Source organism: Gobio gobio (genome assembly GCF_949357685.1).
Source record: "Gobio gobio genome assembly, chromosome: 13".
In the NCBI taxonomy this organism is placed as follows: domain Eukaryota; kingdom Metazoa; phylum Chordata; class Actinopteri; order Cypriniformes; family Gobionidae; genus Gobio; species Gobio gobio.
The window spans coordinates 16,131,562-16,155,918 of NC_137106.1; the positions used below are offsets into that span (position 1 = coordinate 16,131,562).

The following is a 24,357-nucleotide window of genomic DNA, read 5'->3' on the forward strand; positions in this document are numbered from 1 at the left end:
ACTCTCTGAAATTGTTCATTGACAAGAGTATGATACTTTATGCTTGCTTTCAGAAATACAGTCACAACCTGATTTATGTTTTCAGCCTGGTTACTGTATGATTTCATCTCCAGGCAAGATGAGTCCTCTTCATTTCAATATGCAGATTAGGTATGTTGTATGTTTTATCATATCAAGACTGTTTTATCTTACCTGCTGCGCAGATCATGGTGTGGCTTCAAGAGGAAATTACAGCTCATGCCACATGAAATATGGAAACAAATGTGAAAATGGTACAGTACATGCACTGTAGATTGGTACTTAGCTTCTGTACATCTCCAGTGGCACAATAAAGTAACCAAATGGAACAGACTCTTTGCTTTTTTTTTAATAAGTATGGAAACATCAACATCACAAGCACAACTTTTTTACATTTCACAACCTTCTAGATCAACGATCGTCCATTTGTAGGAGCACTTGTTCCAGGACACAATAACCACACAAACCTCTGATTAAACTTAGCGTAAGCTGTTTTACAAAAAAAATAATAAAAATAAATTATTGCGACAATAAATAATACTGACCATCTTTTAAAAAAAGTACACGTAAAAATGTTTTTTTTTAGGATAGTGCCATATCAATTTGACTAATATCTATCTTTGTGAAATAATAAGAACATATGTATAAATATATTCACACTTTACAGGTTTAAAACAACCTATGAAAAACATCCACATGTGACATTAACTTGACATTTAAGACACTTGATCCATTGGCATCATCACAAATGTGTACACACTACTGCTCAGTCTAGCAGGCACAACACCACATTAGCTATCTCTTCCATTAACTCTTTCCCCGCCACTGACGGAATGCTACAGTGTCATGGCAAATCGTGTCCTCCCTCGAAATCGGGTCTCCCCAAACTGTCAGTGAATGATTATCCTAAGTATATATGAATGATATTCATTTAAAATAAGCATAGCATACTATATAATGTGTACAAAAAACACATTAGTGCATAATAAACTGATCATATGTCATTTCTTACACTTTATTTACTGTTAATAAAAAAAATATGATAATAATAGCCTATTAAGTGAATAATTGAACATCATTATTGAACATGTTTAATTTAAAACTGAAATATGTGTACATTTTACACTTAATTAACGCAATTACATTAAAGCTGATAGGTAGGGTAAGCTATCAGGCTAATCGCTTATCTGTATGCTATGCTAGTTTATAAGCTAACTAATACAGACATAAATGGTCATTACAATATAGTTGAAACAGCCTTTATCATTACATGATTTTTGTAGGAATTGTAATCAGGCACTAAAGAGAGTACCTATTAAAAGCAATTTGAACCAATGAGATCGCTTGGGGTCCTAAAGGAGACCCGATTTGTCACTACACTGGCTTTCTGTGTTTTCACTGTTATGCAGTAGGGGGCGCTGTTACACATTTTCTGACAGGGTACAGAAGCTCCTGATCAGACAAAAAGGAGCAGAAACAAGCGATAAAAGCATTGATTTTGCACATTGAATGTCTTTGAGGGAAAAATAACAATTTTCTCCGCGAGCAGAAACAAGCGATAAAAGCATTGATTTTGCACATTGAATGTCTTTGAGGGAAAAATAACAATTTTCTCCGCTTTTTTTTTTTTTTAATGAAACTTGCCCACATTCAAGTATTGATTAAAAAAAGAATGCATGAAGCTAGAATAATTTTTTTGTTTGTTTGTTTAAAGCTGCACTATGTAACTTTTCCGTCCACTAGAGGTCGCCTGTTCAAAACAAAGGCGTAGTTTGGTGACGTCACGTTTGAGCGCAGAATCTTGGGACATGTGGTCTTCACCTCACAGCCAGGGGAAAATAATCGGGATATGACTCGGACAGAAATCATGTTCATGGATGTGATTATTAACGTTACTGTAGTATGAAGCAGAGCAGGACTGAGTGTTGTGGAGCTGAGCAAGGCCGCTGGAGCGGAATACACGCCTCGCGAGCAGCAGGACTTTTATTATGCCACAGTCGCCGGTGGCACTTCCGCTTTTCCGGTCATGAGTATGAGGTAACGCAGCTCTGTTTATCATATTAGACACATCTGAGTGTGTTGAAAATGATGTTATGACGTTACTCTGTGCGTTCGCTCGGCGGCTGCTATGACACTTGTTCACACTGCAGTGAGAGTAAAGCGTTTCTGCAAAATAAAACCGGAAAACGAGGGTAACGCAGATATGATGTCATCGACAGGCGACTCCCTCACACGTCCCAGTTCCTCGGTTAAAATAGCAATTTCTCACGATTTACAAAAAGTTGGAAACATTTGGGATATTGTAAGTACTCAACTGAACAAAATATATAACACTGGCCTAGTGGTTTTTGGATATTTTACTGAAAAAAATTTACATAGTGCACCTTTAAAAGCAGTTCTGTATTTTCTTTTTGATATATTGCATGTTCAAATATTCATACAACAAAAATATTCTAGGGGCCATGACATTTTTGTGAAAATGATCAAAAACGCTGGCGGTGGCTGGCAACTTTAAATGCTGGCAGGGAAAGAGTTAATACAAATAGTCTAGTATATGTCTACTGGATTGACTGGATTGGATCTTCCTCCTTCATGTGTCTGTAGAGACAGAAGAGATGGACTTCCTCTCTATGTTGGCATGAATAATTTGGAGACTCAGTTCATTAATACTTTATGATTGCGGTAATATTTCTTTGCTACACAGACAGTCATAAGACTCCATTTAAAGCTATAATACGGTGCTATTTTCAGAACAGTTTGCTTCCTCTCGGAATCAATGCTTAGCACATTTTACAGCAAAGATCATCTATGTCTGATAATAGCATACAAGTATGAAATCACTAAATGTTTTTTTTTTTGAGGTGGCACCAGTGGTAGTATGTAAAATATGACATTTAATAAGTGAAATACATTCGAGTTTTCAGCTTAGTGTACAAGAAAGTTATTATATAATTGTTATATTATAGTTGAATATTCATTTTATAATAATATAATTATGTTTTATTTATAACTTGTAATAATAATAATATATACTGTATATGTTCATAAAATGCAACTAAACTTGACAGTTATGGATTGTAGCTTTGACATTTTGATAACTTTTTTATGTCCCATTGGAAAAAGGTCATTAAAAGTTAAAAAGTCCCATTGGAAAAAGTTTTGGGTGACATGACGAGGCGTAAATAATGCCAGTTTTCAGTTTTGCAACCTTCAAAGCAAATTATCTGCAGAAGGTGCAATTCGGCTGGATTTAACTAAACCTTTTTGTACCTACAACAATACCACAAGAGATGGTAATTTTTGGGGGGGAAATTCTATTTAAAATCCACTTAGCTTGAAAATCTGAAAGGTGCAATTTTAAATGAGCATTACGCTTCTGGGGGCCGGATTCACAAAACATTCTTAAGAATAAAATTCAGCTATTTTCCTCTTTTCTACCTTAAGAAAAAAACGTTTTAAAAATAACTATTTTAACTTGACACGGTGCGTTAAAATCACAGCGAGTGACGACGAAAATAGTCTTGAGTGCTTATTATGATAACTACAGTAGCGCTTTGAGCTGTTTTTTGTTCAGCGAGTCATCAGCAAAACCCACTTTAAGTAAGAATTTTTAGGAACATTCTTATGAACTTCTTGTGAGTGTATCTAGGCAAATACAATGTGTGAAACCCTTGAAAATACGATATTCAAAAAGACGTTTCTTTTAAACAAAATAAAAGGAATATAAGCAGGTAATGACATAAATGAGTCATTCTGTGATTAAAATGAAAGCAATGAGGTGATGTCAATGGTAATCAACATACACATACACATCTCTGACTAATAAACAAAACGAAATCCAGCATTATGAAATAGAGATATTGTCCGGTTACATTCTACTGTTTTATCATGGCCAAACAAACCAATATGTTGTAAATGTGAAATTCACTCATCTGCAGAATAAGTTGGAGAAGAATTCTATTCCCACGGCCGTTCTCCACACTTGTAGGTGTGTGTGTGTGTGTGTGTGTGTGTGTGTGAAGGCTTTACAAGTGAGTGTCTGTAAACATGGTTTGCTCCTTCTTCACTGAGCTGTAGCTTTTAATCGTCTCTCCAAACTCCTCATCACCCACATACTGCAAAAAGATAATATTTATCATCAGCTATGACAAATCCTTTCCCTGGAAAAATGACTAGGGCTAAATAAAACAGTTGGTAAGAAAGCACAGGTCAGAAATGTTTACAGTATTATAAAAGTACATGTAAATGTAATGTTGTTTGCTACAATTGGACTTTTTACACAATAAATTCTCACTGTAATGTCTGGAATACTTGATTCTGATTGGTCAGTTGTGGCAATCTACTGTTATTTACTAAATATTTTTGTAAAATGTCTACAAACTGTATAATTGACCGTTGTCTGTGACAGCCAATTTTCTGCACTAGCGTTCAAAAGTCAATATGATTTTTAATGTATAAAATATAAAATAAAGAAATCTTGGTAAGACTTTATAATAACTGCATGCTATGAATCATTAGTTAAGCATTAGTAAATAATTAGCTTGTGATTTATAAAGCATTAATAGACATTAATAAGAAGTTTATAAATACAGCTATAATTGTATTTTCATACTTAATTAATGATTATAATTTATCATTTCTAAATTAAGTATCACATTATTTACATTTAAATGTTTTATAATTACCTGAATTAATCACAAATCATTTTTTATGATAATAAAGCATTTATTAACACACTGAGTAGCTATTACTGCATGTCTAAATAATAAGATAGTTTAGTTAAATGGTTAAATGATTAATGAATCACTTGTTGTCACACAAATGACAACTCCTAAATAACTGGTTTGTAAATAATGTTATACTTAATTTAGAAATGATAAATTGATTATTAATAAAGTATGAAAATATAATTATTAAAGACATTATATACATATGCTTATAAATCAACAATAAAGCATTTATAGCTGTATTTATAAACTACTTATTAATGTCTATTAATGCTTTATAAATGATCAATGAACTATTTACTAATGCTTAACTAATGATTCATAGCATTATTATAGTGTTACAGAAATGTCCACCAATGTTGCAGTTATTTGATAAAAAATACAGTAAAACAGTAACATTATGAAATATTATCAGTTTAAAAAAGAGTTTTAAAATGTTTTTTTTAAATGTAATGTATTCCTGTGATGGCAAAGCTGAATTTTCAGCTTCAGTGTCAAATGATCCTTCAGAAATCTTTCTAATATGCTGATTTGCTACTTAAGAAACATTTATTATTTTCAATGTTGACAACAGTTGTGCTGCTTAACATTGAGGAAATTGTGATTTTTTTTTCAAGATCTTAGATGAAAAGAAAGTTCAAAATAACAGCATTTAATTGAAATAGAACTTTTACTTTAATGCATCCCTGCTGAAAAAAAGTTGTGAACGGTAGTGTGCATATTTATCATACTCTGTATAATACAAATTTTATCTATATACAGATAATACATTATTTATCTGTAAAGTTAGCAGGGTAGGGTAAACTCATTGAACAAAAAATGTTAATGTTTTTTTTCTTTCTTTCTTGTAAGGGTGATACAAAACCTTTCCACATCATGCCTTATCCCTTGTGACATTATCTCACCATTCCGCTGTCAGTGCCGTGCAGGTCAGCGTCCCATGATTTCTTATCTTGACTGTCGATCAACTGACTAACACTCCGATGCAAGGAATTCTGGGAATAGGCATGGCTCAGCTGGCTCTGGCTGGGAACGCGCAGCACAGACATGCTGGCCTGATAGCTGTGGTTGCTGGTGCAGGTGCTGGTGCCTCCGATCTTAGTGTCAGTCAAACCCTGATATATCAACATAAAGCACAAATACTCACAGGCAGTAGCAACTCACTTGATAGATGAGCAAACAAGAGGTTAACAATCCATCTCATTCTGCATGCAATGCCAGTCAACAGCAAAACAAAAGCCAAAAGAGAATGGAAATTTAAGTCTGACGTCACTCGGCAGCGCTTCCGGGTCCAACCGCTCTGTCTCAAACCACAAGAAAAACAACAAACGGTGCTAATATACATACACAATGTGGTGTAATACTACAACAACAACAAAAAATTATAATCATAACCTTTATCTCCATACCAAAATTCCAGATGGCCAGACAGTGATTCATCTTTTATAAATCGTTAAAATATTATTGTCTGTGACGCTGTGAGCACAGAGACTGTTGTGTAGACTGTAAGTATTTAAAATATTTAACTTTTTAAAATGTTTGATGTTTAATATGAATAAATAGCGCTCATAAACAGCCGTCGATGGCATTCTCAAGTGAAACGAGTTGAGGTTTGGACCCAGAAATGGCATTCCTTACGTCACGACTTAACAAGCGGATATCACACATGAAGAGATTAAATTTTTACTGGGATTATTATTTATTTATTTATATATTTACAAAAAAGGACATGAGTGTTTGTTCATGCAAAAGTGCAAATTCCACAAAAGACATTCATGCCTGTAATATAAATACTTAGGTATTTGTAATTAGCAAAGCCGTAACCATGTCTTGAACTTTTTCTTTAAAGAAAATAAATTATTAAAGTATTCAAATGGATTTATTGGAATAAAGAAGAAATAAGAACAGTGAAAGAAGGTCTAGGTCTAATAATAATCTATATAGTTGTGATGTAATTCATTTAAACACTTTGCAAATAATATTGTTATTAAAAATATGCACACATTCACTCTTGTTTGTATGTCTAAAACTTACATTTAGTTATGAATGAGATCATTGAAGTGAAATTTCAATTCAAAATGGAGAAATGACACAAAAAGTTGAGTAGTTTGCGTCACTGTATATGTTACTGTGGGTCGTTAAACGTATCTATCGTAAAACAGTTGTCAAACATTAAATGTTTAGCTCCTTAAATCTTACACTCTATCACTGAAAAAGCTAAAAGCGGTGCGTTGGAATTGACACTATTCTTCAGTGAACATTAAGCCCCGCCTTCTTTGATCTGATTGGCCATCATTTTGAACTTGACGAGCGCTGATAGACCGCTGAGGCAGACCAGCCTAAAAATTTTCATTTTTAAACTGTATGTCATCCTAACAACAAATAGAGTGGTGCGTAATGGAGAGAAGCATCAGAAAATATCAAATAATTTTTGGGACAATTATTGGGAGGGACTTGTCCCCCTCAATGCCTATAGTGGTTACGGCCCTGTAATTAGTATAAGAAACCATAATAGCGAGTTTCCTTAGCAAGCACCACTAACGAAGAAAAGGGCAAAACATGCCAATGCAGCAGGTCATGGTGATAATCTATTCTGAAATACATCTCAGAGAGCTTGTACCTCAGTGTGCATGGCAAAGCGCTTTAGTGTTATACTGCAGGACGAGTCCGGTATATTGTCAAACTGGGAAGAGGAGAGAGAGAGAGAGGAGTGCGCTTACCATGGGTGCATCAGGCTGAAGCAGAGCAGTAGAAGCATGATTAGAGCAGAGTTCAGAGGAAGGTCTCTGTAGCAGTAAGAACAGCGCAGGACAGAGAGAGTTAAAAACACACTGCAGATTTAAAGAGGAAGGCGACAGTTTAAAGGTTGGGAGTGAATATAGGTTCTATTTCCCACTAGTCATTGAGGCAGTTTCACTGGCTATATGTTCTGAATTGAACACTGTGCACTGTATACTGCCTACTATTTTGTAATAGTATGTGAAACAGGATTCATTGTCACATGAACTCATCAGATTGTATGTAATTCAGCTTCCAGGTATAAATGAGATTGAATTTTGCATGTGAAAACAGTTAATAATGTCAAATAATGAGTCAAGTAAGAACGCATTGCATTGTAGGATACAATATCCACTCCAGTATATACTGTGCATATGGTAGTCATCTGGATATTTCATAAAGAAAATATGAATACTTAACACTGTATGCATACTATATTTACATAAACACTACTGTTCAAAATGTTGGGGTTGGTAAGATTTGAAAGGAATCTCACATGCTCACCAAGGCTGCATTTATTTGTTTAAAAATACAGTAAAAACAGCAATAGTGTAAAATAGTATTACAATTTAAAATAAATGTTTTCTATTTTAACCCATTTGAAAATGTAATGTATTTCTGTGATGGTAAAGCTGAATTTTCAGCATCATCACTCCAGTTATCAGTGTCACATGATCTTTCAGAAATCATTCTAATATTCCGATTTAGTGCTCAAAAAACAAACAAGCAAAAAAATTCCTATCACTAAAAATATAGATACAACATTGAAAAACAACACGGAAAACGTGAAGCATTTTTTTTCAAGGATTCTTCAAAAGAACAGCAGATATCTTTTGTAGCATTATAAATGTCTTTACTGTCTCTTTTGATACACTTTAATTCATACTTGCTGAATAAAAGTATTACATTTCTTTAAAAAAATCCCTAAGCTTTTGAACAGTAGTGTATAAATAGTAAGAGTGGTATGCTAATCTGAACACAGGCCTCTATTACATTGCCTCTGTCATTGTCTCGATCACCATACAGTAGCCGTGGGAAGAGAAGTGTTAGCACTCCCTCTTCTGGACATCTGAAGGAACTGCATGTTGCAGCTTTGAGTGAAAACATTTGTGCAAGTATAATTGAAAATGAAAAATAATCTACAACTTTTGTGTTCCACTTGTATAATTTAACATACAACCTTTATGAAATGTTTAAAATGGTAGAATGATACCATTAAAAAACAGTTTTTTTTTCCAGTCTCACCAAATAGGAGTCCGGCGGATACTTGGTACTTCTCCTCTGCAGGGGCACTATTGGAGGTCTCTCTCTGATGAAGGGAGGCTTGCTCAGGGCTCTTCTCAGCACCAGACCCATTATCAGAGCCAGCAGCAACAGCCCCAGGAACGCCATAAGAAGGATGAACCATAACTCGCTATAGAACTTGTAGTCAGTCCCATACAAACCTGTTTTACCCCCAGAAGTGGACTCCACTGCATCTGTGGGCAACAGGTGAAAAAACAGGTGAGAAAGAGGAGAAGATTTTACCAGCTACTCCACAGCTTACTCTCAATAATACTGAATAAAAGAGGAAATACCTTTATTTATTAATAATTAATTGTATTATTAAGTAAATTGAGATATAGATTAACATAATGACTGACAGTACTTTCATATTACCTTGCAACATTTGACATAATGTCATTAAAAATATATTGTGTATCGTATGAAACATAAAAACAATGAATTGTTATATTAAATTATATATTTTCCCTATTATGAAAGTACAATCTAATTTATTTACATTGCATATTTGCTGCAAACGCTGTGAAACAACACCCATATTTACAGTACAGTGTGTGCATATTTATTACCGTATGCAAGTTGATATTCTGATTATATATTTTTCCCCTAGCACATTATACCAATTCCAAACCACATCAATCTTAATAACCACTATTAAATTCGTTTTTTTATCATTTATAAGTGATATATAATTGTTAAACGAAGGATGGAAGTGAAAAACGCCTTACATTCAGGTATGCAGAATTATTATGCACATGTTAAAATGGGCCACAAAAAATAAACAAACATTAAACTCGCACTGAAAAGTAAAAAATTATTAAATTCTCATGAGAAGGATGCAATACTAATAATTGCTAAATTAAGGCATGACCAATGGACAGCAAAACACTTATTGGTTCAGCAGGGTCAAACAAAAACAGGCCAAGAAAATACTTTTTTTGTGTTCAAGATTTACAACAATTATATAATGAGAATGCACAACATGAATCCATTTTCCAAACCGTGTTTTTGTCTTACCCTGAATCATTGTGGTACACTTATAATAAGTGTTTATATTGGGACTATTTCTGACCAGACTGGTAGGAACCGCTGCGGAGGAGCACAGTCCCTGCGTGACTCGCCATAGACATAAACAGAGAGAAGTAGCTCCGGCTGAAATGTTCTTCCGCAAGACGCATGCAGTTCTGTTTATTAACCGTTTACGGACTGCAGCTTTAACTGCAAAAATTAGGAATTAAGGTGAAGAAAGTACCACCATTTTCCATAACTGCAACCTACCTACCTACTAGTCTCCAGAAGTACAAGGTGTCAGGATCTCAGAGACTTTGCTAGGGTAAAGAATCCTGAAATATGACCCACCATTAATAAGAATCACATGCTGAAGTGTTGTGAAATAGTAGTTATTAACAATAATTTGGAATTGGTAAAATGTTCTTGAAAAAAAATATGATCAGAATATCAATTTGCATAATAATTATGCACGCACTGTATGTTCCACATATTTTCATTTTGGTAGCTTAAAAGTGCACTATGTAAATTATTTTCAGTAAAATATCCAAAAATCACTAGGCCAGTGTTATATATTTTGTTCAGTTGAGTACTTACAATATCCCAAATGTTTCCAACTATTTGTAAATCGTGAGAAATTGCTATTTTAACCGAGGAACTGGGACGTGTGAGGGAGTCGCCTGTCGATGACATCATATATGCGCTCCCCTCGGTTTCCAGTTTTATTTTGCAGAAACGCTTTACTCTCACTGCAGTGTGAACAAGTGTCATAGCAGCCGCCGAGCGAACGCACAGAGTAACATCATAACATCATTAACACACTCAGATGTACATGTGTCTAATATGACAAACAGAGCTGCGTTACCTCATACTCATGACCGGAAAACCGGAAGTGGCGCCGGCGACTGTGTCATAATAAAAGTCCCGCCGGAGACTGTGTCATAATAAAAGTTCTGCCGCTCTTTTTATTAACAATCGCTCCAGCGGCCTTGCTCAGCTCCACTACTCTCAGTCCTGCTCGGCTTCATTCTACAGTAACGTTAATAATCGCATCCATGAACATGATTTCTTTCCGAGTCCTATCCCGATTCTTTTCCACCGGCTGTGAGGTGAAGACCACATGTCCCAAGATTCTTCGCTCAAATGTGGCGTCATCAAACTACGCCTTTGTTTTGAACAGGTGACCTCTAGTGGACGGAAAAGTTACATAGTGCAGCTTTAATGCCTGGAGCGTTTCACCACATTCAGTTCTGGCTGTTTGAATGTAGTAAAAAAAGGAGGGTTGCAACAGCCACAGATGTTTTTAGTTGCATTCATTTGGTGTGACTTAAACTATTTGTTATATTTAAAATCCAAAAAAAATGTTTTACTCGCCAAAACCAATGGAGCTTCAATGAGGACTATACATTTGCAACAGTGAAGCTGGCACAGGAACAGCTTGGCTCAGACAGAATGGAGACATTGCTCTCTTTTTCCAGTCACTTTCACCTGCCAGGCTTGAGTCAACGTACCTATACCAGTGGCCGTATTGTATTTAACGACAGGAGAGCTGGCACTGCCGCTGTCAGTGGTGCAGGTAACTTGAAATGCAAAGGCTGAAGTGAAAAGAGACAGGAAAGATGATGAGAGAGGGGACTAATGAAATGTTTCATAGTAAAAAGTCTGGCCCACAGGCCAAATCAGGCCCAGCCTGAGGTCATAATATAATCATAGCTGTCATACTTTTATCAGAAGTGCGTGGGATGTGCAGTGAGCTGTGGAAGCCGCTGTAGATACGCAGGTTGTTCTCAGTTAGACTGTATTCTCTCAGAGGCCCGTTCAGAGAGAAAGAGCCACTCCAGTCCACAAAAACAATGGTAAGGTTACTGTGCACCACAAACGGCTCCTTATACTGAGGAGCTACAAAGAAACAAGAGAGAGGTTTGATTAATGTGCCATAAACAATTTTTAAGAATTTCAGATGGTAAAAGGGATGACTGGGAGGACATGTATAATTTCTGTTAGCAACAAGTCATTAAGTAGTCCTGAACAGGAGTGAGAAAGAGCTAGTCCTTACGTTCTTTGAGTGTGGTGATGGAGACCCAGTCAGACACGGTGCTGCCCATGTTATTGTAAGACACCACACACAGCTCATAGTTGGCATAGGGCAGTAAGTCAGTGATGTTGAAGCTTTGCCCCATCCCAAAGAACTTGATTTCCACCGGGCCAATGGCACAAGGTGCAGGTACCGGCTGCAGAGGCTGAGGACAGGATGATCGCGTGTGGAGCTCGCAGCTACAGAGATGGGAGTGAAAGGGACAAATATTTATGCTTTAGTACTACCTTAATACACTAGCATTCGGAAGTTTGGGGTCATTTTTAAAGAAAGTAATACTTTTATTCAGCAAGGACAGATTCAATTGATCAAAAGTGACAGTTAAGACATTTATAATGTTACAAAAGATTACTACTTCAAATACAGTAAATGCTGTTCTTATGAATACTACTCATAAAAGAAACCTGAAAAAAGGATCCAGAAAAATATTTAACAGCGCAACTGTTTTCTGCATTGATAATAAAAAATGTTTCTTAAAGTCCTTATGAAATCAAAATTGTTACAGGTTCAACATTACAGGTCTTAAAAATAAAAAATAGTTTGCCGTGGTAATCTAAAAAGGCTATAAATGATCCGCCACCTGCAGCATCCTCACATGCTGGACTCCTTCTTTATGTATACAGACGTGACATAATGACGCAAAGACATCCTCGAATTTCACGCGGAAACCCACCAGTACCACTCATACAACACATTATTATAAGCTTACTGTTGTGAATCGGGCTAATAGGTAAGGAGATAGTTTTGAACACCGGCTGGTAATGTACTTGCTCAAAAATTTATTTTGGATCATTTTTAACCAAAAAAAGTTACGGGCTGCAGCTTTAAGCAGCAAATCAGCATATTTCTTGAAAGATCTTGAAGACTGGACTAATGTCTGCTGAAAATTCATCTTTGCCATGAGAAGAATGAATTACATTTTAAAATACATAAAAATAGATAACTATTTTACATTTCAATACAAGTTCTTCTTTGTAACGTTGCCCTGGTAAGCATAATAACTTCTTTCAAAAACATTACAGATTCATAATATGACCCCGTACTATAGAACATATTTCTGACCGGACTGGTAGGAACCGCTGCAGAGGAGCACAGTCCCTGCGTGACTATAGAACAGGAGTTTACATACAAACTTTTAGTAGAGGTGAACAAAATTAAAACAAATATCAGCACACGAATATGTCATTCAGATTTTGTCTTCATTTTCTTCTCTTCACGGTGAAGTGGGTAATTTCTATGCTGTTAGTGGCATTACATGGAATTGAAAGTCTAGTTAACTTTTTAAACACTTCCTCGTTCTGCCATAGGTGAGAAAAACGATATAGTCCCACCTCAAACTCATGCCATTGGTTGGTGTGTTGCTATGTCAAACTGATCGAACAAAGGGAACAATGTTTTCATGTTTTGAATACTTGAAAGATATATTTTAGAAAATAAGGTAGAAATCACTCGCTTTGTAACTATTACTATTGAATTTTACTACTGATTCAGAATCAGTGAATACATTATCATGCAAAATAAAAAAAAAGATCTGCACCTCTCAATAATGCCATTGGGCTGAAGAGGCATGTCCCACGCTACCAGAACTGAGCGGGAGGTGAGGGCGAGTGGACGTGGCGGGGACTGCTGGGCCGGGGCAGAGGCCTGGGTGCGGAGCTCACTCAAGGGGCCTCGGCTGCAGCACAGGAAACAGGTGCAGGCTTCCATGCCAACAGAATACACCGTAAAAGGCCTAAGACCATGGAGAGTCTGCTGGTGGGAAGTCCCCTCAGACAGCTCCACGCACAGATATAAAAGAGTTAAGAGTTAAAATTCTATTAATATATATTCTTAGTTGTTTATATGTGTAAGAATACGTATACTATATATTATGTACCAGCTGGTATGAGTCTTTGTTTTGTGTGAAGACTCTGTAGAGGCTGACAATGCCATTCGGCTTGGTGGGTGGGCTGATGTCCACCACAGCGGAGGTGGCGTGTATGTGCAGGAATTTAAGTGGGCTCATCCCCTCTGGAGGAGCTGGACCTGTGTGACCTTGAGCCCAGGGGCTACCAGTGCGACCTGCTGAGTTTACAGCCCACACCTAGATGGTCAAAGTTAAACAACACAACACATGAAATCAGGTATTAATGCAATATAATGTAATGGTTGCGTTACATGTCAGTCAAATGTCCTCTTGGATGGTCCTTGGTCAATGAAAGCTGCGATGGAGTCCAGACCTTCTGCCGTCAGTGTACATGAGACTAGCTCTCAGCAACTACAGCTGATGTGTAAAACACACTGCAAAAACTAGCCTGACAGACGCTTACCGACGGACCAACGTTGCTCGACCGTCAACCGTTGGTTTGGTGTGTCACGGCCCTTCAATGTTATATACTTTTGAAATTTTTTTTACTACCTCCAAGCACCAGCACCAACATGTAGCATTGCCGGCAGTTGAGACTGACTGGTATAGATATGCAGAAAAGGAAGGAACTTTATTATGCAAAGCTACAGGTGAGTGTATTGAGATGCCTGTGGTCTCTCTAACATCTACAGGGCTGATATAATTCCGGATCTGATACCGACACCGGCTCTGAAGTGGCCCAGCAGACAGAACGGAGACTCGGCACCATCCTACTCTTAAAGAGGAGTCACCTTCACCTGATGGAACCACCCGGCGCCTTTTGCAAAAGGAAACTACCCATTCAACTACTTTGAGGAGTCAGTAGTCTTGCACTCTTGAAGCCCTGCTGTCGTTAATAGCCAAAACATCAGCATCCATTACAGAATCACTCCGGCCTGAATCTACATGAAAATTAAATTTCACCTTCATCAAGGAGTAAATGAACACATGGAAAGGTGAAGTAATCTTATTTACTAGACGAGCTGTTTGTATAATTACACAGGAAGAGTAGGAAAAGGTCAGCCGGGGTCACTATTTGCATGGGTAAGTAATTTGTAGATTGTCAGTTATAATAGCGGCGGCAGATGGATGTTCCTGTGGATAGGGTTAAATTAGCCTCAATAATAGGCAATTACAGCGTGATCAATCCAGATGATAGATCTAAGTGGCAATACGCACAGACTGCACGAGACACCGGCTGATTTCACATTCCCATCCGAAGCCGCTCCACTGCCAAACTGACGACTAGACGTGTTGGAGCGCGAGGGGGTGACGGAGGTCTTGCGGGGTGACAGAAGGGAAGAAGTGCGATCACGGAAACAGCCTCTTGTCACCCAAAGAGAGAAAAGGTCACGTTGGCAGGAAGACAGTGAGGAAGAAAGAGTGACACTTCGCGTGTATGCCCGAAAAGAGGCGTTATGAATGACCACAGGACAAAGAAGTGCAATAACCTTAATTTCTCACTGATAAATCATTCCGATTCCCGGATAGGAATTTTGTGAAAAGAGATATGAGTACTACGTTTTAAAGTGGAGTCAGCCAGGACATCTTCATGCCCTTGTATGCGGCGCAGACGTTTTATTGCCACCGAAGCACTTGCATACAGAGCTGTAATTAACGCGGGAAAATAAAACTATTTCATGAGCGCGCTCTAATGGATGTGGGTGTACACCGCTAGGACCGAATCTGCCCGGAGACAGATCCTCATTGGCCATGGCCACGCCCCCAGTCATGGACACGGGGCCAAAAGTTCCCTTTTCTGTTATGAGCACTAGGCTAATTAAGATTTTACATAAAAGTGTCAATAAAATATGTAGCCTCTTAACATGGGATGGGTTTGATTTCACAGGGACGCATGCCCTTGTGTGAGAACAAGTTAAATGACACACAACAAAAAGGGACACAACTCCATGACATTAGGACAAAAACATAAAGATGGTAGTGGTGATAGTCCTGACTCCTTGAATTTTATACAGTTAAACAAGCAGACACAGACCTACATGACACATTCGGTATAGTTAGCGACTTCCCCAGGGAAAGCCAATAGGCATTAAAAGGTCTTTCCAATACTTGTACATTTTGGAGGCCTAACTGCTAATTCAATGGCTTCGATCGTAATCGTCAGCATTCAGTCCAGATTAATGGCCCTGTCGCTTGTCCGTCATCACTCAGCTCCGCCCGCCAGCTGTCATAAATTACCGCTCATAAATAAGATGGAACAATCAGGCAAACTCTATCAATTTAGTCCTGATCAGCCCACGCCTCTCAAGCCTGACAGTCAAATGCTAATGTTATTTTGCTCCAAAGGCTAGGCTGTCAATTAAGAAAGGTCTCGTAAGAGGACGGTGGTGCGATGAATATAGCGAGTTAGATTAAACGCCTGTCTGCGTGAATGAAAGACTATAGATGAGCAATACGTTAAACACAGCAGCAACAAATAATCATGCTAATTAAATATTCCTTGAGGACCGGTTTATATGGCAGATTTAATCATGCTTAGACTAGAATGTTTTGTATTATAAAGTATCACAAAGGGCTAATTTTATAGAAAGACTTATAGCAGTGTTGTTTTTGTTAACTATAACGAAAACGGTTTCCATTAACTGAAATAGTTAACTTAAAAATCTTAAATGAAAATGATAGCTAAAAGCTTTACTACTAAAAGTAAAATAAAAACAGAAAATATAAAAAGAAAATATTAATAAACACTATAAAATGGTTTAATTACTAAAATATCACAGACTAACTGTAAGCAATGACCTAGAAACGACTTTAGAAACATTTTAGCACATAAACGGCAACCCTCTGTCAACCATCCACAACACTTCAGAAGAAAAGCACTCAAAAATCTGTTCACTCTTTGTGCAATATACTATATAAAAAGTTACAAAAGTTATAAAAATATAAATTATATAAAAAGCATAAAAACGTATACTGGTCAGTGGTCACAACAATTTGTAGTGTAAAATACGATTACGTGAACTGAAAAACAGCAGTGTGACCTGGTATTCGTAGGCTGTGTAGGGCAGGAGTTTGTCATCGTGGCAGGAGGTTGAGGAGTTGCGGTACACCAGTGTAGTTGCAGATCGGCTTTCAGTGTCTAACACATGTTTCCGGTAGAGCTCGTAGTGCAGTAATTTCCCATTCGGCTCAGCTGGAGGAGACCAGGACAGCAAAAAGACGGTCTGTATGCCCTTAGGGTTAGTTTGCAGCTCCAGAAGTGGGGCAGGTTGGCCAGCAGGGGGCGATTCAAGCGTCTGTATTGAAGACCAGTCACTAGCAGCGCAGCCTAACAGGGTGCAGGCCTCCACTCTTACCTCGTACCTGCAAAAAAAATACAGAAACAAATAATACAAATAAATATTAAATTAATAAATAATATATAAAAATACACAAATATAAAAAAGAAATATTAAACAATTTAAAATAAATAATAATATATAAAATAACAAATAATAAACACGGTTGTAAAATATCAGTGTTCAATGCTGTTTATTTCAGTTAAAGAAGAATATAATTATATATATATTTTTCTTTAAAAAATTTTTTGTTGATTTTGAATATTTAGGAATATAAATATATAGAATTTTTTAGCGTATTCTGGTAAAAAAGTGCTGTTATTTTTCAACAGTATAGACAACAAACAGTTTTCTCCTTCAGAAGGTCACCAGCGATGGACTGAAGGAGAAAAGGGAGAGAAGAGAGGAGAGCAGGAGAATAAAGGGACGGTCATCTGAAAGAGGCAATGAGTGGCGAGTTGATAATGTTGATGAACCATTATCATCACCCCACTTATCTGGATTTCACTTCAACATACGTATACAGCTCCAGACTTTAGTCATCCCTCATTTGAGTGCCTCCTCCTTGTGACCGTCTTTGACTATGCCAAGGATGGAAACATTAGAAAAGGCTCAAGGTTGATTCCCTCCCCCACTAAGATTCTCTCTCTCCTTTTCCTCCTCTCATTGGTTTTATCAGTGTGTCTGTCTCTATAGTGCAGCAGCTGTAAAAGTTTGTATATTAAGATGTGCATCTAGACATATAAATACAAAAAATACTTCCAACTGTATTTAAAGAATATTTAAGAATTCCATCCATATTTAGCCCCAAAAACAATAGCAAATGGCTAATTTTAGAGTTTTTAGTGCTTTTTTAAAAGGTTTTTTGTTTTTGTTTTTTTACATATTAATTAAAAATAATATTTACTAGTGAACAGATACTTTTGGATATTTATTAATGAATTTATTAAATATGTATTAATGAACAGATGCTATATATATATATATATATATATATATATATATATATATATATATATATATATATATATATATATATATATATATATATATATATATATATATATATATATATATTGGTTAGTAAGATACATTAAAGGCAAATATTCACAGAAAACCTCAAATATATATATATTAAAAAAAATGCTACTTATAAAGAAGATTATAAAAGCAGATATGCACTTTATAAGTAGCAATTTGTTTTTATGTTTGTTGTGGTCTACTGTGAATATTTACCTTACAATGTAGGCCTACCTTACTAACCAAAATTCTCGGACCCTGACTAAACAGTTTTAGTGCTGCATGCTGGTATTGTTACCTGTAGTACGGCTTTAGTACAGTGAAGGAGAAACTTTGACTCTGAAACGCACTGTGGTGCGAAGCGAAAATGAAGCGTTTTACGTTGGGCTCAGCTGGGTCCCGTTTGTAAAGTGAGTAGCTGATGATGACCCCATTAGGTCGTGCAGGGGGTTCCCACTGCACCATAATGCTGAATGGCCCTAGAGCCTGCAGTCTGGGGGGAGCCACACCAGAGGGCGCTGAAGGCTGTGTCCTGGCCATCGCTGGTGGACTGGTAGCAGCACCCTGACTGTTATTGGCAGTGATGGTGTAGCTGTACTCGACACTGGGGAGTAAGGTGAAGTCGTGGTAACGGGTGTCCATGCCTGTGTATATAAGGCTCCTGTTTCGACGGAGCTCGTACCCTATGATCACTCCATTTGGCTGGACGGGCTCTCTCCATGAGACTTCAACCGATTCAGGGCCTGTGACTTTAAGAGTAGGGGTGGGCATGCCTGAGGGAGGTGCTTCTCTGGTCTGGACTGGAATGGGAAAACTTGCAGTGCAGCCACCATTGGTGCAGGCCGTCAAGACGAGGCTGTAGGAAACGTGTGGCTGTAGATCCAAAACTTGCACACTTGACCGTTTCCCACGGTAGAGCTCTTCATTGTTCATTTTGAGAATATATACCACAATCTCACCATTCTGGATGGATGGAACAGTCCACGACACATTGAATGCATAGGAAGTGACATCAGACACCATAGGTGGCTCCACGTTAGCAGGGGCGGCTTCTAATGTCCTGATCTGCGTCGGCTCACTGGTAACACACCCAGCCACGGTGCAGGCAATGACTGCGTAACTGTAGAGAGTGTACGCGGTTAAATCCACATCAGTGTAGTTGAACACGCTCGAGTCGAAGCTGAAATGGAAGCCAACGTTGTCCCTCTGAATCCTGTACGTCAGAAGAACACCATTGGGCTCCAAAGGAGGAGTCCAAGCTACAAAGACTTCCTTAGGCTTGCCCTCTACATGACTGACAACTGGAGGAGCCAATCCTCTAGGAGGAGCTTGTTTGGTGTGAACCGTGAGCCAGGGGCTATCGGTATATCCTGCCGCATTGGAAACGCGCACACGAAACTTGTACCTGCTCCAGGGCAGAAGGCCAGACATATTATAGGAGAAGCTGTTAGCCTGGGTGTCGTTCTGGATGAACACAATCTTGGCTCTCAGCGAGTCATCTTCCTCACTCCGTACCCGGCCATCCTCCAGACTTACAGCCAGAACCTGGTATTGCATGATCCTGCCATTGGGCTGGGCAGGTGGAGACCAACGGAGATCTACGCTGCGGGATTGGACCTGCTGTACTGTAGGAGCTGGTTGAGAGGATGGGGCGGCCTCCTCGGTGGTTACGCGTTGAGGTGCTGTCCTCGTGCAGCCCGTTTCGGTGCAAGCTTCGAGAACGAGCGTGTACACCGTGTACGGTTCCAGACGGCGGAAAAGGAACTGACGTGCGAGGCCGCTGAACTCCAAGTTGCCCTCATTGAAGATGTTGTACATCTGTGGATATAAATATGTTAAATGATGGCAGATTCTGGAGCGTGATATTGCAATGTTACCACCATTGTGGGTAGCATACTTTGATGACTCCATTTGGAGAGGCTGGTTCAGCCCACTGTAGCAGCAGTGCTCGACCGTGTTCTCTCTTCTCCACGCTGAAGTTAGCCAGGCCACTTGGAGAGGCTTCAAGGGTCCGAACAGTGGTCCAAGGACTAGACACCTGACCTGCTCCATTAACTGCCTCTAATCGCACATTATATGTGGTGTACGGCTCCAACCCAAACACATGAGCCTGAAAATGTTTACCCTACAACACAAAAGACACAAATATAGTTAGTATTACATATAGCAATATTAATATTATTATTGATAAAAAATAAGTAATTAATAAAAAAATGCATTGTATACATTTTATACAATAAAATTGTGAAAACAAAACAAAAAACCTTATAAATCACCTTCATTTAACCATATGAAGGCTCAAAAACAGCAATATTGAAATGCATAAGATAAAATTATATTTAAATGGAGTAATGCAACACTGCCAGCATCCATGCTGAATTTTAGTTTTGTAAATAGATGTTTGTTTTTTATTCCTTCCTTGAAAATAAAATTTAATTTGACCAGAAAAAACAACAACAACACAAATCACCACCAACGGTAAAACTACAGCACCCCTGCTAATATCCCTATGCAGATTGTACACCGTAATCCATTACATCGCCGGGAGGCACTGAAGCATTTAAAACGCTACCTTTTTACGTGGTTGAAAAATTGAGAACATTTGGACTATAAACCAGCAAACATATGCACATTGTCAATAGAGACAGCTGTTTCATTTCACTTTATTTCAGCACAGAGACTTATATCCTGCCCCTAGATGGCAATGCTATCAAACACTTTCCTAAACATGGGCACCAAGACATTAACAAGCAGGCGCTCGCTCATCCAGGATACTCAAGGCAGCCATTAAAAAGCGACTAAGAGAATTGATTTTTGTTATAGATTTCCAAATAAATGTTTATGGCACAGATCCCTAAAATGGGAAGTATTTAAGTTTTGATTAAGAGAATTGGTTATGCTGCCTTTTGGGTATGCATAGATCCACCGTTCATAAAATGACCAAATTCTCAGCATTACAGAATTACATTTCTTATTTCAAAAGGGAATGTGTCAGTTATTTAAATTTTAATTATAAACATTTAAACTATTATAAACACATGCATGCACACACTCACGCCCATGTTTCATGGGGGACCTTCCATAGACATAATGATTTTTATATTGTACAAACTGTATATTCTATCCTCTACACTAACCCTACCCCTAAACTTACCCATCACAGTAAACATCACTTAGTATCATTCCTTAAGGGAACCAAAACATTTAGGATATTGCTATCTTTGTGGAGCTATTTTGTGCCCATAATGTAGGGTTTACCAGGCCCCCCCCACACACACACACTTTAAATTGTACACACAATATTTTATATTAAGAACCATTGAATATTTAGGAAAACGGCACTGTTAATAAATCCATGTGTGTGAATGTGCGAACTTCTATATGGAAGCCAAAGCAGTCAGGCTTCTTCTTCAGGACAAAGGCACCGAATTCGTATTTCTTGTAATTGAGGCAGAAAGAGGCCTAGCTATTTTAAACATTAAAGAGGTATCAGAGTCAGAAGCACATTTAGTGTTAGCTCAGGGAATCAGTCATTTGTAAAGGGGAAAGAAGCCTTTTAAAGCCCTTTTTCCTTCCTCTTTTTATCTTTCAACTCAGCACAGGTCTCCCTTGTCTCATCAGCTGCTTACATATGTGTTATTTCCTGTGACAGCGCTGGGGGCTGCTTGGGCCAGGGGATGATTTTAATTAAGAATAACCATGTGGATTTGTCACAACAATTATGCTGATTAGATGAAAGTGGAGATTCCTGACCCTTCAAAGGTGTGGGACTGCTTCATTTGCATACAGTAGACATACTGTCCCGGCCTGCCACTGCTGACTTCAGCCTGAGCTGGATTTTATTAGTATCATGATAACAGCTACAGGGCCCTGGAAATGCCTCATCAAAAAGCATCAAATGGAGCCTTTGGCAAAGTTGAGCCTTTGGGTATGTTTTAAGTAACCTGCACTCACAATCGGTCAGAAACTTATGAGAATGTTAGACAGATAAAATGATGCAACGGTGCATTTTGTTGTAAACATTATCATTCATCTCCAAATGTCTAACATATTTTTTATACACACAGAGATGCTTGAATATAGTGCAAATCTTCTCTATACTGAATCTTCAAACTGAGGAAAGACATTCATAATGCACATTTCAAAACCATTTGATGTCCTAGTCAAAGGTAGTTCACCTTAACTATCACAAAACCTTAACTATGGAACATTTTAAAGAATCTGTTTTTATCCATAAACTGAAATTTTGGGGTCAAAAGCAACATTAAACCTAAAAACAAAACAAAAAGACGCAAACAAAGAGACATCCGTTAATTTATCTTTTTGTGTTCTGTGGAAGAAAGAAAGTCAGCATGAGTAAATTATGACATAAGTTTCATGTTTGGTGAACTATCACTTTAAAAACACAACATCTCCATTGCTCCCATTCCTTCACACCAAGTCTGTGTTTTTTTTTAAGTTGTTGCGTTTCCACCCCGAAATGATTTCAGCTCTCCAAAACCCTCCAAACACCCCGCACACGTACAAATTCAGTGGATGGAGAAAATTGCACAGGCTATTTTTGCGCTGCTTTTGTTGCACAGACCTGGCAACCCTGCTTCACACACTTTAGCTGAACTGTTGAGAGGGTCTAGAGACTTTAGAGCATCATTTCAATACATCTACCCTTTTGCTCTGCAGTACTAACAACAGCACCCAGTTCCTGAGATGCCTTGACACTATTAATTATTTGTGGTTTAGATGTAAAGTTCTGTTCAACCCAAGCCTCAATCAGACAGAGGGCTCTTGAATCACTCAGCTGTTCTTCAGACTGGGCTGGTGTCTGATGAAGCAAACCCTTCATGCATGCAAACACACATATATAGAAACAGAGGAAAGTACCGTTTACCGCCTCTGATTGTGGCTGAGTATGTATGACAATCAGAACTGTGAATGATGGAAACCGTATTAAGAAAATAAAAATGAAAGCACACACAGTCAAGTGCCACTAAATTTTGCTTTTAACATCAGAAATTAGCTTTAATAGACACTCCCAGAGTGTGTTTACTTATTACTATGTTTTTTTTGTTTTTTTTTGCTTTGCCTTCACTACAAACCAAAAGCAGACTCTAGCCAATACACACACACACACACACACACACACACACACACACACACACACACATATACATATATATATATATATATATATATATATATATATATATATATATATATATATATATATATATATATATATATATATATATATATATATATATATATATATATATATATATATATACAGTCAAACCAAAAATTATTCAGACACCAGATATAATTTTTTACTAGTGGGTGCAGGACTATAGTTCATTTATGTAAGTGAGGATAGCAAAATAAAGTAAACAGTGACATATTATACCCAATAATTCTTCATACATAAAAATTTGACCAAAATTATTGAGACACTTTGACCTGACCATGTTTCGCTTAAGTGTTTTTTCTTTAACTGCTAATGTGACCTTTTGCACCACTGATTGGCTGATTTTAATCCATTAAATACCTTTCTATCAAAGTTATCTGACATTATCAAGATGAATTTGTTATGATACAGTTTAGAGTTCTTGTCATCTTTTATTACCATTTTCGAAACTATAGCGAATAAACTGTGATAATGTGAGAAAATGTTGAAGGTGTCTGAATAAATGTTGGTTTGACTGTATATATAATCATACATTTATGGTAGAGAGATGGGGCAACAGGATGACATGAACCAGATTTGAAGCATTTCAAAACCCCCAGGCTATGGCTCTAACACCTATACAATTATGGGATTTTTAAGTTATAGATATAACTTGCTTAGAACATTATGTCATCGGCCCGATCTGAAGCTATGAATGCGAGTAAAACTTGCGAAAGCTCTGAGGAATCCACAATCAAAAACCGCAGACCATGGGGAGCTCCCCTTTGTTTGTCCTTTCAGCAAATGAGTTCAACAAGGGCCCAAACGAGCTGCTCGCGGTTCTGCCCGGATCATTCTGCTCCACTTCAACAGTGTGTAAACGAGTCTACACAAAGGCATGGTCCAACGCTCCACCATCATGTTTATGCACTCTTCACTGTGTTCTTAATGATAAACTAACAGATTGTAAACATGCTGCCAGAGTTTCAACCCCCCCCCCCACCTCCTCGTTTTTTTTCCTGTGCATTTTTTAAACAATGTCCTTCATGTTAGAGTGGTTACAGGCAGCAGAAGGACATCAT

At 37.7% G+C, this 24,357-nt stretch overlaps 1 protein-coding gene across 1 annotated transcript in view; it reads right to left on the bottom strand.

The window, feature by feature from the left end:
- Positions 1-4,017: 4,017 nt before the first annotated feature.
- ush2a (Usher syndrome 2A (autosomal recessive, mild)) overlaps positions 4,018-24,357 on the bottom strand; it is a gene marked incomplete at its 5' end in the record, with an annotated part of 251,879 nt that continues 231,539 nt past the window's right edge. Inside the window, 12 exons of the mRNA XM_079833659.1 lie at positions 4,018-4,133; positions 5,651-5,860; positions 7,466-7,531; positions 8,769-9,001; positions 11,327-11,410; positions 11,538-11,714; positions 11,872-12,089; positions 13,448-13,686; positions 13,787-13,993; positions 16,798-17,119; positions 18,413-19,932; positions 20,012-20,239. Coding sequence (XP_079689785.1) covers positions 4,044-4,133; positions 5,651-5,860; positions 7,466-7,531; positions 8,769-9,001; positions 11,327-11,410; positions 11,538-11,714; positions 11,872-12,089; positions 13,448-13,686; positions 13,787-13,993; positions 16,798-17,119; positions 18,413-19,932; positions 20,012-20,239 — 3,594 coding nt within the window. The 3' untranslated portion in view covers positions 4,018-4,043. The remainder of the gene's footprint in view (positions 4,134-5,650; positions 5,861-7,465; positions 7,532-8,768; positions 9,002-11,326; positions 11,411-11,537; positions 11,715-11,871; positions 12,090-13,447; positions 13,687-13,786; positions 13,994-16,797; positions 17,120-18,412; positions 19,933-20,011; positions 20,240-24,357) is intronic.